Genomic DNA, 16,282 nt, shown 5'->3' with positions numbered 1-16,282 from the left:
TTAAAAACACACTGGTCCTCCCATTCAAAATCTCTCTCTCTCTCTCTCTCTCTCTCTCTCTCTCTCTCTCTCTCTCTCTCTCTCTCTCTCTCATACACACACGCACACACATATGTGTGTGTGGGAGAGAGAGAGAGAGAGAGAGAGAGAGAGAGAGAGAGAGAGAGAGAGAGAGAGAGAGAGAGAGAGAGAGAACAGAAGAATTCTGAATGGGAAGACCAGCGTGTTTTTAAGAGAGGAAGGGGATGTATGGATCATGTTGCTTACGTAACAGTTATGTGAACAGTTAAAAATTATATATATATATATATATATATATATATATATATATATATATATATATATATATATATATATATATATATATATATATATATATATATATTACACAAAACGTCTGCCAATAAGTCTTTTTACGTAAACGTATGAAGAGGAGGATGATGATGCGGAAGTTTTGTTCATAAGAATTTCATCCCCGACCCTGTAATTCAGGGGTGAACGTTAATGTAATGCATATTTTGTTTCTAATAATGCATTCTCCAATTAATGAAAAAGATTTATTGGTAGAGTTCTTTATTAGTTACTGCAAGATTTGGTGTCTAAAACAAAGTTAATTCTACTACGTCTCTCCATGCCAATGTACCAGAAATAATCCCAACACTATTTTCAGTTGAAAACAAACAACCTGTGCACCTTACCTTGCTTCGGATACAGCGCATATAGCGTACATTCATCGTCAGTACTACTGTACTTCAAGGACATGCTTCGAAAAGCCATGGTCGGTTTACGAAGTGTGCCCAATTCTACCAACAATGGAAGCGGCGGCGGTAGTAGTAGGAAGAGGACCTGTCTTTGAATTATCTTTACTGATGCAGTTTCCCGGGATGGATAGAAGCGGTCCCATATAACGGCCCTCCTCTCCCCAGTAATAGTAAGAGGACGAGAGCCCTAACGCGACCTTGTACGATTAATGAATATAAAAATCACTCGCAGACTAATTCTTTTCTCGCATAAAAACAAAGTCTACAACGCGCTATGAGAGCAGTTGTTGCGCTATTGTCAACAGGAGAAGCTTTACTGGCACCAGACCCTGGTTGGGCAAGGCATGTTGTAGGGGCACTCGAATACGAAGGGAACCGGCTGAATCTGCCAAATGTTGGGGGGCAAGAGACGGGAGGGGAAGGGAGTGGCGGGGACTATTACGAGTATTTAGCAGTAACGTCAGGCGTGTCCAAAAATGAGGTGGCCTAACGAGAAGACACTGGGCATTCTTCGCCTTTGTTGTTTCTCGTTCAAGGCGTTAACCTGTAATGCTGTGCCGTGGCCATTTCCCTAAACTTGGCCTACTTAGCGAACTTACATTATTGGGGATTTGTTTCCCCTAAACATCCACCACCACGACCCCCTCCTGTTTCCTCAAGGTACTGATAAACATTCCTAAGATGACGCAATGGCGGTCTCTTTGCTAGGAAACATGACAATCATGGACTGTGCTAAAGCCCATGATAAAATATAACTACAGTATTTTGCTTCTACAATTACAAATTTTTAAACAAGATCATACTAATTATATTGCTGCATTCAAATACAGAAATACGCATATTTTTCATCAATATTATTCATTCCAATGTAACTGTCTGACCTTTGTAGATACAAAGGCAGCTTCATCTGACACCCCTCTTCGCCATCCCGGCATTATTCATGGCACGAACCAAATGGTCATTCACTTGCTAAGCAGGTTTCGAAAGAACAAAATGCTCACACGTGAAAAAAGATAATGACGACCAAGACTTGTATTTCAAGATTCAGATGGCTAAAACAAATATCAATAAAAAAATACCTATCGATAAAGAAAGGCAAGTAGGATATAAAAATGAAGGTAAGCCACCTAGGCCTACACCATTAATATGCATAAATATTCCCACCTAAAAAAACAAAAAACAATGACACGAACACTTGGATGAATGAAACATGTATCAGACCTTTCCGTACAATACCCTATTATGATAGGACAAGCCAGATTCGTACCCTAAATAAAAAACATGCGCAGCAAAATGACTGAAAAACAAGCAAATCTGCCGAGACGAGAGATACGCCGCAAGGAAAGTCGAGGAATTTCAGGGACTGCCGAGCAGCGTTGTTTTGTGGTGCGGAGCCAAGTGGGCAACCGACCAACACGTGTTCGAAAGGCATTTTCGGGGGATCGTCCAACCCCAATCCTTGCACCCCTTGCCCCTCTTGTCGACCTACTCCAATTCTATTCGGCTGGCCAGGAGACACACAAGCACGCGCGCGCGCGAGCACACACAAATTCCGGCACTCCAAAACCTTTCTCTACGCGTCCCGAACTTTCCCGACTTATCGGAATCGACTTTTTCTCTATGTGAAGGACGAAAGACTGAGTTCAGGTAACTGAAAAAAAGGAGAAAGAAAGAATGCGCTTGAAAGATGGAAGATGATGAGAATCGTCGAAAAAAAATCAAATACATTTATTATTAACCTTTTAATCACCTGACTTGTCAGTTTGTACATTCCACAACGTATCACCAGAGACTGCTTTATGGGCCCAACCGTCAAAGGTTATTTTCATCCGTAGTTGAATTTCATTTTCTCTTGAGTGGACATGAAATACGAATTTAGTTTGGAGACTGCCTCTTGAATAAGTAATGCTGTCAGTAAATATTCAGAAGAAGCGAGTCTTTCTCTGTTCCAACAGAGAGAGAGAGAGAGAGAGAGAGAGAGAGAGAGAGAGAGAATCATGCGGAAGTAATCGCAAACGGAAGAGGGCACCTGCTGTATCCTTCCCCACCCGAATGTGTCAGTGTCTGACACATACCGTAACAAAACAATATCACTCTCACGGTATTTACCAAAGGGACCACGATAGAAAAAAAAATTACTTAAAAGAAGCAATCAGAAATTACATTTTTGCCAATGTGGTTAATTACCAAAATATACTAAGCAACATTTAGTTTTTCTTACAAAGAAATTGGGAAACTATCGACAAAAACTATCAAAATAACCGACAAGGAAATAACGGCTCTTGATCCTGACTGACTCGGGGTCTCAGACCCGACCCAAAGTTTGCCAATAGTTTCCGGGAAAATAGTAAACCTTTAAAAGGCATTCCTCTTCTATGCGTACATTTCTCTTACTGTAACCCCAATAACTGACAGACAGATGAATGCAATTTTCACTTTTATAACTTCATCGTCACATAATGAGTGACCTTCAGTCGTCCTGAGACACGGAATATCCCCAAAGCCATGTAATCTTACACAAAGAGTGAGCTGCAAAGTTGTTTAATACCACAAAAAAAAACTTACCTCTAAGCCTCGTTACTTCCACGAAAAAGAATGACCCCCCAAAAGCTTTGTAATCTCACAGTAAGATTGAGCTCCAAAGCTTTATAATCCCACTCAGAGTGACTGCCTTAGCCTTGGTAATCCCCCATAAAGAATGACCTCCAAAGACTATTAATTCCAAACTAAGGGTGACCTGCAAAGTTTTGATGCCCAAAAGGTAACCTTCAAAGCCTAGAAACCCACAATATGAGTGACTCCCAAAGCTTTTTAATTCTGCAGTGTCAACCCCAAAACACTGACATCCTACACAACAGCAGTCCCTTAAGGCACAGAAATCCCAGGCAAAAAAAAAACCTGTCTCCAAAGCTTTGAAACCCCACACAGGGGACCCCAAAACTCCATGCACAGATTGACCTCGGAGACCTTGACTACCACGCAAAGTTTGATATCGCCATACAGAGTTACATCCAAATCCCCGTATTCTCTTGTAAAAAGTTAGCTAAAACGTAATAAATCCTCCACAAAAGAGTTTATTCCAGGTCCTAAAACTCCACACTGAGGGACCTCCAAATCCCAGGTTTATAAATAGTGACCAGCAGTCTCGCAATCATACACAAAGTGACCTCCAAAGCCTTGACTTTCCCATAACAGTGACCTTTAATACCTTGCAACCTCCCCCCACCCGCCACCACACACACAAAGAACTCCAAATTCTTCACGATACAAAAAGGACGAGGTCAAACACCTTGATGGCCACACAACGAGTAGTCTACGAATCTTTGCAAAATACACAGAATGAACTGCAAAGGTTTGATTCCAACATAGAAAATGACTCCAAAAAGCTTTGAGAACCCGCATATTTTTGCCGTCCACTAAAGTCTTGTGACATCACACAGAATGGTCAGCAGTGCCCTACAACCTCACGTAAACTGACCTACAAAGCACTGAGAACCACAGAAAGACCGACCTTCAAGCCAATGGTCCACACAAAAACAAACGTTCAAACCACTGACCCCAACGAAGGGAGTGACCTTCAAACCCATGATCCAAGTAAGACACCTAAAAACACATTTTTTCCACAAAAAAAAAAAGATATTGTAGCATTTGATCAAAGCAAGAAAAAGTGGCCTTCAAAACCTTTCAACCAAGCAAAAAGTGACATTTAAAGCCCCGATCCATATAAAAACAGCGACCTTCGAATCCTGATCCCAGAAAATTATGTAACCTGCAAACCAACCCCTTGATTTCAGCAAAATGAGTGACCAACAACTTAATCCCTAAAGGGGCCCTCCAACCCCTTCGTCTCAGCAAAATGAGTGACCTCCAACCACTTGATCACTAAAGGGGTCCCTCAATCCATGGATCTCGACAAAATGAGTGTCCTCCAATCACTTGATCCCTAAAGAAAACCTCTAACCTCTTGATCTCAACAAAAAGCGTAACCTTAAAAGCATTGACCCCCATTACAAAAAGAAAAGAGTAACCTCCAATTCCTTGATGTTCAGAAAGAGTGACCTCCAGTCCCTTGATGTCAGCAAGAAGTGACTTTTAAACCACTGATCCCAGTCAAAATCCCTTGATCCCACAAAACGTGTTCTCCAAAGCTTTGTAACGCCACAAAAACAGTAATTTCCAGAACCACGTAGCATTTCCTTTCATTCTGTAGTTACGGAAGAGACGAAGTGGCTTCCAGTGACTGGGCTGTACACATGGAATTTTAAAATACAATCTAGGGTAAAATCAATACACTGCACAAAATATTCTAAATGCAACGAAAGTCTTTAATAATATTAAAAGTCTTTAATAATATTAACAGTACGACAAATAGCTGGTGCTATTCAAATGCACTCGCATTCATCTACAACAAGACACTGAGTAAAATGTGGCTGAAAATACCGGAAAATGAATCAACGGAAGGAACGAAATGAAGTTTAAGTAACACTGATGCAACCTCATGCAACAAAAACGCCTTTGATTCATGCAAGTCCACGTTGCATATTTGATGGCTGAGTAAAGGCGGTTGCACGTCGTCAGCAGGCAACTGCGTCTTAAATATGAATTTACTTTACATGATGCATGCAAAACTTTGTAAGCAGAGAGAGAGAGAGAGAGAGAGAGAGAGAGAGAGAGAGAGAGAGAGAGAGAGAGAGAGAGAGAGAGAGAGAGCGCATCTACAAAATAGCTGTGGCTGAGATAACCATAAAAAATGAAAATATGGCAAACTCCTAAAAGGCAACAACGCAACTTTTTCCAACGCAAATAACGTTATATTACACTATAAATTACTACGAAGTACAGTAGCGAATAATCTTCAATTCTTGAACAAGAGAACCATGATGCAGACGAGTATATAATATATATGTGAGTGTGTGTATTTGTGTGTATATATATGCATGTATGTACATTTATGTACAATGATATACATATATCTATATCTTTATCTATATCAATATCTATCAAGCCATTTATATTATATATACATTATATTATTATATATATATATATATATATATATATATATATATATATATATATATATATATATATATATATATATATATATATTTAATTTTATGTTTGTACAACTTTGGATATAAAGGTGTGACATCCTGCTGAAACTGTCACAGGTTGAAAATAGCAACATGAATTTTGTGGGAGTAACAATTCATGAGAGATTCAGTAGCAAAACTGAACATAGTTGTAAGAGGAATCGCTCACTGATGAAAGAATCTACAACAATAATAAAAATCTATCAAAGACAAGTAAAAAATGCGCCAAGGTTTCTTAAGCGCGATCGAATTTTCCGTACAGCGTATAATGCTGTATGAAACTCTCAGCCACGGCCCACGTAGCTCTAAGCAGCGGCCCATGAAACTTTCAGCCATGGCCCGGTGGTGGCATGTGTTGTTGACACCTATAGCGGTGCCAGGCGCACGATCATGACTAACTTTAACCTTTAACAAAACAAAAATTACTGAGGCTAGAGGGCTGCAACTTGGTATGGTTGACTGGAGGGCGGATGATCAACATACCAATTTGCAGCCCTCTAGCCTCAGGAGTTTTTAAGAAAAGAAAGCAACGGCGAGATTCCTATACCACACAGTTCGCTCGCAACCCGAAGAAGCGGGTCAGCCGATGTCCTGAATAGCAGCATGTCTCACCTGGTTTCTTTTTCCTATTTCTTTCAGAGGAAGAATTAGGTAAAGCATAATCCAAGCAATTACTTGGCCTTCAAGTTATATCCTTGGCAGACTGCACAAATTTTGCTCCAACTCCTAAACGAGAATAACGTGTACACGAGAATTTAGACATCGTGTGCGTGGGTGAGTGAGTTTATTCATAATCTATGTATGTGCAGATAATAATAATAATAATAATAATAATAATAATAATAATAATAATAATAATAATAATAATAATAATAATGTATTCAAGGCTGTTATTTTATATTTAACGTTTTCCTTACACAGGAACTGCCTGCAAGTGACTGTAAAAAAACAAATAAATAAACTCCCTAGTTTCATTTCAAGACTTTAATTCATCACACGCAAATCTCTTCAAGAAAGAGGCCCACGGGAAGAGCAACGTAAAATCCCTAGGCGAAAAAGGTCAGAGAGAGAGAGAGAGAGAGAGAGAGAGAGACTGAACCCCGAGTTACTTGATCAACTCGCCCGTTGAGGGATGGAGAGAGAATATTCTTGAGTTATTAGATCCAAAAGAGAGAGAGAGAGAGAGAGAGAGAGAGAGAGAGAGAGAGAGAGAGAGAGAGAATCACTACTCCTTACCCTCTTAATGGAACTGGGCCTATGCCTAACACTGCAGCAACAATCCTCTTTGCTATTCCCAGCCACCTATTGTCACCGCGTGCCCATCAGTCACGTTTCCGTTAATACGGTTTATCCCTTCGGACCTTTAACAGGCATTATGGCCGCTAACTCAAAATACCCATTAGCTCGCCCACTGCCACTCCCTCACATTTTCCTTGGCGCAGCTCTTGCAGCCGCTGTGAGCTGATTGCTCGCAACGAGGCAATCGAAACGTGGATGACACTTCGGTGGTAACCTGTGCTGGCTTCAGGCATGATCAATTTCGACTCATCAGGGTGAAGGGAAGTTGTTGTAATTGCCCCTTTGAAGAGTTTCTTAAGGTTTGGGAGCTGTATAGAGAGTTTGTTCATAAAATTCACTTTTTACACAGTTTTCTACAATTACACATTTCACGAAGGTCCCTGAAAGAGAGGCCTTCAAAGATCGCTTGATATGCACAGCCGAAAGGTCTTCCTCCAGTTGCAGAATCTAAACATGAGAACAGACAGACAAACGCACGACAAAACCCTTTTTCAACTGTACTTCCGACCTTCATGCTCGTTGCGTTATGCATCCAGTGCGATGTATTCAGTTAATAAATGATTTGTGTGTCAAAGGACGTGGCTTATCTGACGTGGAAATAACTGAAAAAGGAACGAAACATAAATAGCAGGATTACGTTTGTTCACCTTATACAATAACGTCGAGTTCGTTTACAAGACCACTCAGTACGCTATGGTCAAATCCATTATACCGTAGTTGAATCAAGCAGTCCATTATATGCCTGACAGTTGGCCGGCCGTGATAGATAGTAGACAGGGAAGATGAAGGCAAGGAGCTAACAACCCAACGAAAAATATCCTGTGAAAACTGGAAAACTAGCACCTGGAGTCACCCAGATAAGTGTATACGCAAACGGGTGAAAAAATAAATGTACAAGTACGCGCAAGTCTGACAAAACTGCTATGACCAGCACAACTAATAAACGAGCGGGTATTTATGAATACGGTACATGTACTGCAAGTGTCAAAAAGACGGCCATCCCAAATACTGAATCAAGCCAACTGTCCGCCCTCCAGATGAGGTACCATTAATGAAAAAATATAAACGAACTGATACTATACACACACTCTTCCACCTGCAATTATATACCGCAGAAAAAAGGGTAAAAAAAAAAACGCCATTATAGGTCACGTTTACAAAAAAAATAAAAACCGACCTTCTAATTCATTATAAAAAAAAGTCTTAAATATAGAATATTAAGTGGAACGGAACGGCATCATGGCAGAGATCATAGCTAACGCCAGCGCCAATAAATACAGCCGTTGTGGGCTGGAGACCGATGATTCACAAAGATTAATGAATGTCAATTATCACAAACATACGTCACACGGTTATCAAGACAGCTAGGAAACTAGCACACAAAAACATTAATAAAAAATTCAGCATACATTACTATATAAAATATATTATTATATATATATATTATATATATATATATATATATATATATATATATATATATATATATATATATATATATATATATATATATATAAGGGTAAAAACCAGTGCTTTCAATTCTCAGTCAAGCCATACATATATCTAATGTACAGGATCTTGGTAGACTTGTGAATTATGCCAGTTGGTTTTCCTTTGTAATTTTTTTTATGCCAGTTGGTTTTACGTTGTAATTTTTTATTAAGAAGATAAATTCTTTTCTATAGATGTGTTCACGCATAAACATTAGATACAGCAAATCATTCATAAAAATCAATTACAGAACTAATTCATAAAAAGAGACGAGGCTAGGCTCCTCTCTTGAGATTTGCGGTTCCTTCTTTTCCCTCCATAGAAACCGCTGTTGATCCATAACGAGGAAATCGGAGAAAAAAAAGGAACTGAAATGTCAAGGGAAATGACAAAACCAAAGCTCTTTCAACTGTAAAACCTCTGTCTTGCAAAATAACAAAAGGTTACGGGACTTGCACAAGCGTGCCTCCACACGAATACACAGATTGTATCTATCTATCTATCTATTTACATTTTATATATATATTTATACATATATATATATATATATATATATATATATATATATATATACATACATATATATATAATGTATATATAAAATATATTTATATATAATATATACACTATATATATACTAGCTGACCAACCTGACGCTGCCCGGGAAAACTCTGAATGACAACTGATACTCATACACTCACTATCTTTCTCCTCTCTAACACCCTCTCTAACCTCCCTCTCACTTCCTCTCCTTCTCACTCTCTCTCTTTCCCTCTTTCTCCTCCCTAACACCCCCTCTTCTCTCTCTCTCTCTCTCTCTCTCTCTCTCTCTCTCTCTCTCTCTCTCTCTCTCTCTCTCCTTCCCTCTAGTCTCTTTCTCACTGCCTCTCCCTCTCATTTTCTCCCTTTCCTTTTAAGATAGTTGTTTCAATTACATTGCCCAGCATTTTTGACATTTTATATTTCACCCCTTCTCAACCCCATTCCTATCAGGACTGAACTTGGACTTAAAGGGCATCGGGAATGTCACTATTCATCTCAGTGACCTCGAAAACTATGGATTGACACTAATATCCGTCATTTTTGACATTTTATTTTTCACCCCTTCTCACCCCACTTCCTATCAGGGCTGAACTTGGACTTAAAGGGCATCAGGAGTGTCACCAATCATCTCAGCAACCTCAAAAACTATGGATTAGACCCTAATATCTACCGTTTTCGGTTATTGTTACATGTCACCCCCTTCCCACCCTACCCCACCACCACTCCCTATGGTGCCAGTGATGTCTTACCCCCACAGTATTCTTTTCCAGACTGTAAGTCATGTGTATACCAAAAAGAGGTATGATGAACCTATAGAGTTTATTGAGTTTCTAAGTCTACGGGCAGAACCAGCTCCGTTTCAGGGAAGCTCTTCCCATCCCTAACCCCTTTGATACCCTTTGGTGTAGTGATGTCTTACCCCCACAGTATTCTTTTCTAGATAGTAAGTTATATGTATACCAAGTCTGGTTGAAATTGCTCAATGCGTTTCAGTTATCCTGAAACACACACACACACATACATACATACAGTACATTCATACATACATGCATATACATTTTTATATATACAGACTATATATACTGTATACAGATATATATATATATATATATATATATATATATATATATATATATATATATATATACTGTACATATATATATACATATATGTAGAATATGGTAACGCGGGTTCGATTCTCGCGACCGCTATTCACAGGCTCTTCAGTTTCTTCCGTCTGGATATTTTCGGCTTCGTAGTTACAAGCATATCCAAAAAAGCGCGAAGAATTCGAGAAGTTAAGAGGGCATTGTGGCTATTAGAATTACATATACATATATGTTATATATATGTGTATATGTATATATTATATATATATACAGTACATATAATCTGTAAATATAAAAATGTATATGTATGTATGTATGTATGTATGTGTGTATGTGTTCCAGGATAACACTGAAACGCATTGAGCAATTTCAACCAGACTTGGTATATATATGACTTACTATCTAGAAAAGAATACTGACAAATGACCTCCTAGTTCTTTTTTTTTATCTTACTTGTAAGGATTAGTAAAAAAAAGGCATAAAGAAAATAATCCTGTGCGGCCTATTATCAGTACTGTTGGCTCAATATCATATAAACTTTCGAAATATATTACCAAGCTCTTGTCCCCGTTACTTGGAACGATTTTCGATTCTCACATATATAATTCTCTAGATTTAGTTGATAAGATAAACAAAATCACTTTTTGCCCCACTGATAGCTTCGTTACTTTTGACGTTTGTTCTCTTTTTATTAAGGTCCCTATAGATTCCATTTTAGAGTATCTTAGTAATGAACTAATCCATCATGGATTACCTCTACCTGTAAATCATATTTTACTGGCTAGATTTATATATGTATAAATATAATATAATGTATATGTGTATATATACATATTTAGATATATATAATATATATTTATATATTTATGTGTATATATATACATATATAATACTGTATATAATATATTTTTCCATGATATGCCTATGCCCCATTCATTGTGCGTTGCAGAGACAGTTAACGTTGCAGTTCTCAACAAGTCTTTGGGACAAGATTTGCCCTTCAGACTGGTTGTCACCTACGATAGTCGACTAACTACTAGGTACCTAATCCCGTGCTCAAATCAACTGGGGAACAATGGAATATAATGGAACTCTGGACCTATTTTTACTGAGGTGATCATTATAAGTACAGGATATGAAGACCACACACACACGCACGCAAAACACACACCTTATATATATATATATATATATATATATATATATATATATATTTTATATATATATATATATATATATATATATATATATATATATATATATATATTATATATATATATATATATATTATATATATATATTATATATATATATTATATATATATATATAATGTATATATACTACATTATATATATATACTGTATATATATATATATGTGTATATATATGTATATTACATATAAAGTGTGTATATACATATATATCATTCTTAACAAGCACGTGATGAAGAGACACCTTCCCCAGCTTTCGTGGCCTCCTTTCTAATTTTCCCAGAGTTCTTCAGGACTGATTCAATTTCACTCAACAGTTATTTGACACGGAGTTGTACGAAAATAAAGCCAAGTGGAAAAGGTCGACAATGCTTGGACGGAAGGCCTATGAGGGAAGTTTGGTTTAAGAAATCTTGAATGAAAAAGCTAATATAAGCCTAAAGGTACAGGTTGTTCGTCCCACTGGAAGACTACAAAGACTACCAGTCCGGGAATGACGACACAGGAGAAAGCAAGGAAAAGCTACATGAAAAAGTCTAAGATTACCTCAAATTAAAATCAAGTTTATCTGGAAGACCAAGGCACGACCTCCAAACGATATCAAAGCCTTAACTTAGAAAGAAAATTGTAAAAAGAACTGTAGGCGTATAGAGAAGACGATTCTCTGAAGAAGAAACTACCCTAAGTTCCATAAGCACGCTGCCATACAACTAAGCTTTCTCACTTCATTAAGGAAGAAGATGAAGCTACTAGCGGAAAAACAGAAAGTGCTACCTGGGTATAGCTACGAGCACTGAATGCCCCAACCATTCCATCACTTTTCAACAAAATGAGCAACGAGCGAAATGAAAACGGTTTCGTGTTGAACTTCCAGTGGGGCTAATCAACAAAGCCAAAATGTCAACCTGTATAAAATGAAATTTTGAAGCTATTCTTTTGAAAAACTGGGCAAATGTATAAAGACAACAAAAATGAGGACAGTCATACGCTGTATACAACAGCCAAGACTATTTATAACGCAGTTTCTCAAATATTTTGTCCTATGAGGAGGCTTTCAGGAATACAAGGACGCAATTAGCGCAGTTACCCAAACATTGTGTCAAATTATCCTCGCTGGGGGACATTTGCAGTTCCCCCACACACTTTTTCACAAGCACCAGAAGCAATTTTCTTCTTCAGGGACAAAAAGAATGCAAAAAGCAATTCAAAATTTACAAATCTGATCCAGATAATGATCCACATCAAAATCTAATCCCCAAGTTCCTGAATATATAATTGTTAAGAAAATCTTAACAATGGTTACCAAACCAACCAAAGCAAACATGACCTTGAGGCAAAAATATTTAAAAATGAAATTAGCAACCAATTCATTTTCTCTCTCCAAAAGCGATGAACATACACAAACGGCCAATACACGATTTTGCAATGAATATCTGATGCCCTCGAAGATACTCATGCCTACACAGTCAGCTTTTCAACTCGCTCCTTTGCATGAACCTTCAATGTCCTTACCTATCGTCCAATGCACTAATCGTAGAATGAAAAAAAGCTGCAAACGCAAACATACACACGCACAGGTGCAAACCAACGATCGAATCTTTTATAGAGTGAGTTTTCTGAAAGCTACCCTTGAATAATTATCATACTCACAGACAAGACGCCTGAAAATTTATCAGTTCCAACACTTGTAAGACTTACCGTACGTAAATTTAATTCACAACATTGCAACAAAAGTTCACCGACCCAATGATCCTCTTTCAAGAACAAATTATCAATCACACATTTCCAACAGTTAAAGAGTTGGCAGCTCAAAAACTAAGTCAAGTAACAATACATAGCAAATGTGAAAACAGCTTCGGCTTGAGAGTTGAGCCAACTACACAAGGAAAAACTTTTGGTACTCATTTTGCAAAGATTCTAAGTACACGGCAATAGTATGACTTCAAGATAATTTATATGAGTAGGTATATTATATATTATATAATTTATATATATATATATTTCTGTGTGTGTTATTAAGTTCGAGTCAGAACGACGTTCAACTCTACAAATCTGAAAGAGACCAAAGTGCATGGCTCAGTCTGTTCGATACAGCACAATAAGAAATTAAAATATGTTGTAGAACAAATAATGCATTTGGGTCTGGAAAAAACAAAAAGGTACCTCACTCAGGCTTCTAAAAACCAAGTTTCTCAAGGCATCAGTGCAGGTCGAGGCGACCTACCAAGACCGATCCTATTTCAAGCTATCTCCAGTCGCTTGCTACAACCACAAATAAATATATACAAAACACACACACACACATTATATATATATATATATATATATATATATATATATATATATATATATATATATATATATATATATATATATATATATATATATATATATATATATATATATATCGGTGAGACGGGAAGCGCACTCGCCAGAATCTACGAGATCACATTACAAGTAAAAGCTTACCCACCGGCGTGCCTGCACGCAATCAGTACATCGACCACTTGTAATCGTGACTAGGGGGCAACCGTTTCCTCTTTCCTGGCAGTACAGGAAATGACAACGGACTTCCAAGACGTATTTATTTATTTGAAATTTCCGCCCCAGTGTCTGCGTGAATAGGGGCGAAGTTTCCTCTTGGGATATTGAGTACGCGCAAAAATATGCTGACGTACGTTTTATCTAAAGCACATGTTTGCATGTAAAATATATTTCAAGTAAAAAAAAAGTCTTATGAGGCCATAAATGTCTGTAAGCATATACAGACTACGTTCTCACAGACATACCTACTGCAAAAAGACTAAATTTTTATATGCATGTACGGTGTTTGTTTAAAACTATGAATTACGAAGTACAAGAACTCTCAATGGATCAACCCTAATCTTTTTCCTATTAATTGACTCATTTTCCTTTTGCCTCCTTTGCTTCTGTGCGACCTTTAGTTTCAGACCTGACATTACTGAAGTCGATACATGAAACTCACATTACGTACAAATTACGTCAACCCTTTAAACAAATTCATAAAACTGCAATAATGACGAAGAATTAAACGCTGCACTTTCTCCACAAAACTGACCCCGATTTAATATTTGAAATGACGCCACAAAATCTTATTAATTTTAACGAATGCAACCAAGGAGTACCAATTCAACTGATTGCACTATGCTACTCATGCTACCCTAACATATTTTACCCTTCAATTCGGCGACCCAACAGAGAGGGGCAATCAATGTGCTGAACCTTGCCAGGCCTAAAGAAAACAAGAAATTAAAGGCTGAATGAAAGAGGAGAATAATTTAACCTCAACAAGTACACTAAGCCCGTTTCTCTTGCACTGACTCTGTAATACAATATGACACTGCTACTACCAGTATTGTGGTACAAATCACGTTATTATATGTACTGTATATTTAAAGACTATTATTTTACACTTATTGTATTTCGTTGTTAAAACTTCACTGCTCAATTATATATCTTATTGTATTTCGTTTTTAAAACTTCACTGCTCAATTATATATCTTATTGCATTTCGTTTTTAAAACTTCACTGCTCAATTATATAAACCTGTTAAAAGTTCTGCACCATGACTACACAACTATATTGTTAACAAATATCAAAACCCATGTCTACATCCCGTTACTATTTTCCATGACTATTTTCAAGCACTAGAACCTCTGATCATTTAGAGGCCCAGCACGGACAATAGGAATAGAGAAAAAAAAATGAACGAAAGAATGAATCTTGACATTGAGACTATAAGGCCAAGCGCTGGGGGGCCTTCGACCACTCCGTGCTGAACAGAGAACGAGAGTTGGAGAGGAATGCGCTCAAGCGCAAGGATCTAAAGGTGTGTCTGGGAGTCAACCCCGCAGTTACACCGCGAAGAAATAGAGAGCTTGGTCATCTAGATGGGAGGAGGGAAGCAGGAATGGATGTGAAGTTAAAGGCTAAAAGCGCGTATGGCTAGAGGCAGAAGGGATGCTGCAAACGGTATGTGCCTATATACGGTGCACCTGCTAAAGGGGTGATTCTTCGACACTAAGCCGACGAGAATTTTTGAAGATTCAAGGGCGGACACGAAGCTTTCAATCTGGCTATGAGAAATACTTATGCTTCTGCACGCAATTCTCTCTCTCTTACGCACAAATTACAAACACACACATATATATACATACAGACATATATATATATATATATATATATATATATATATATATATATATATATATATATATACATATAAATATTATATATATACATATATACAAATATACAAATATACATATAAATAAATATATATAATACACATATATGTATATGTATATGTATATGTATATATATATGTATATGTATATGTATATATATGTATATGTATATGTATATATATATATATATATATATATATATATATATATATATATATATATATATATATATATATATAAATCGTGAATGGAACTTAGTATGGTTTTCTTTTGCGTTTGGGAAAAGCGGAAAAATATTGCAGAAACTAGTAAAATAATTTAGAATCACTTGCAAGTTGAGTCAGCGCAAAGTAAATGTGAACAAAGAGTAAGGTTATGAAGTAAATGTAAACCAGAATGAGCAGCAACGAATGTCATCACGGACTGTGGAACAACGGACGCCGAAAAAACACTTGCAAGCGAATGTAACGGATAATGGCAGGAGGGAGAAGTCGCAGAAGACATGAAGCGCGAGAAGCAAGAATGGGAGCAGGGTTGGTGCAAGATTTGGAAAAGACTTGAATTGT

General features: G+C 37.3%; 1 protein-coding gene across 17 annotated transcripts in view; it reads right to left on the bottom strand.

The window, feature by feature from the left end:
- Positions 1 to 16,282, bottom strand: part of AMPdeam (AMP deaminase) — a 139,767-nt gene that overhangs the window by 91,000 nt on the left and 32,485 nt on the right. For 2 of the 17 annotated variants that reach the window (XM_067120217.1, XM_067120220.1), the window contains exon 1: positions 699 to 1,088. The exons of 14 other annotated variants lie outside the window; for them this stretch is intronic. In XM_067120217.1, the coding sequence (XP_066976318.1) occupies positions 699 to 777 (79 nt within the window). In that variant the 5' untranslated portion in view covers positions 778 to 1,088. Of the gene's footprint in view, positions 1 to 698; positions 1,124 to 16,282 lie in introns of those variants that run through there. One more of the 17 variants, XM_067120226.1, reaches the window with a different exon arrangement.

The sequence above is a fragment of the Macrobrachium rosenbergii genome, chromosome 18, assembly GCF_040412425.1.
Source record: "Macrobrachium rosenbergii isolate ZJJX-2024 chromosome 18, ASM4041242v1, whole genome shotgun sequence".
Lineage (NCBI taxonomy): Eukaryota > Metazoa > Arthropoda > Malacostraca > Decapoda > Palaemonidae > Macrobrachium > Macrobrachium rosenbergii.
This window is presented reverse-complemented; position numbering and strand designations above follow the sequence as displayed.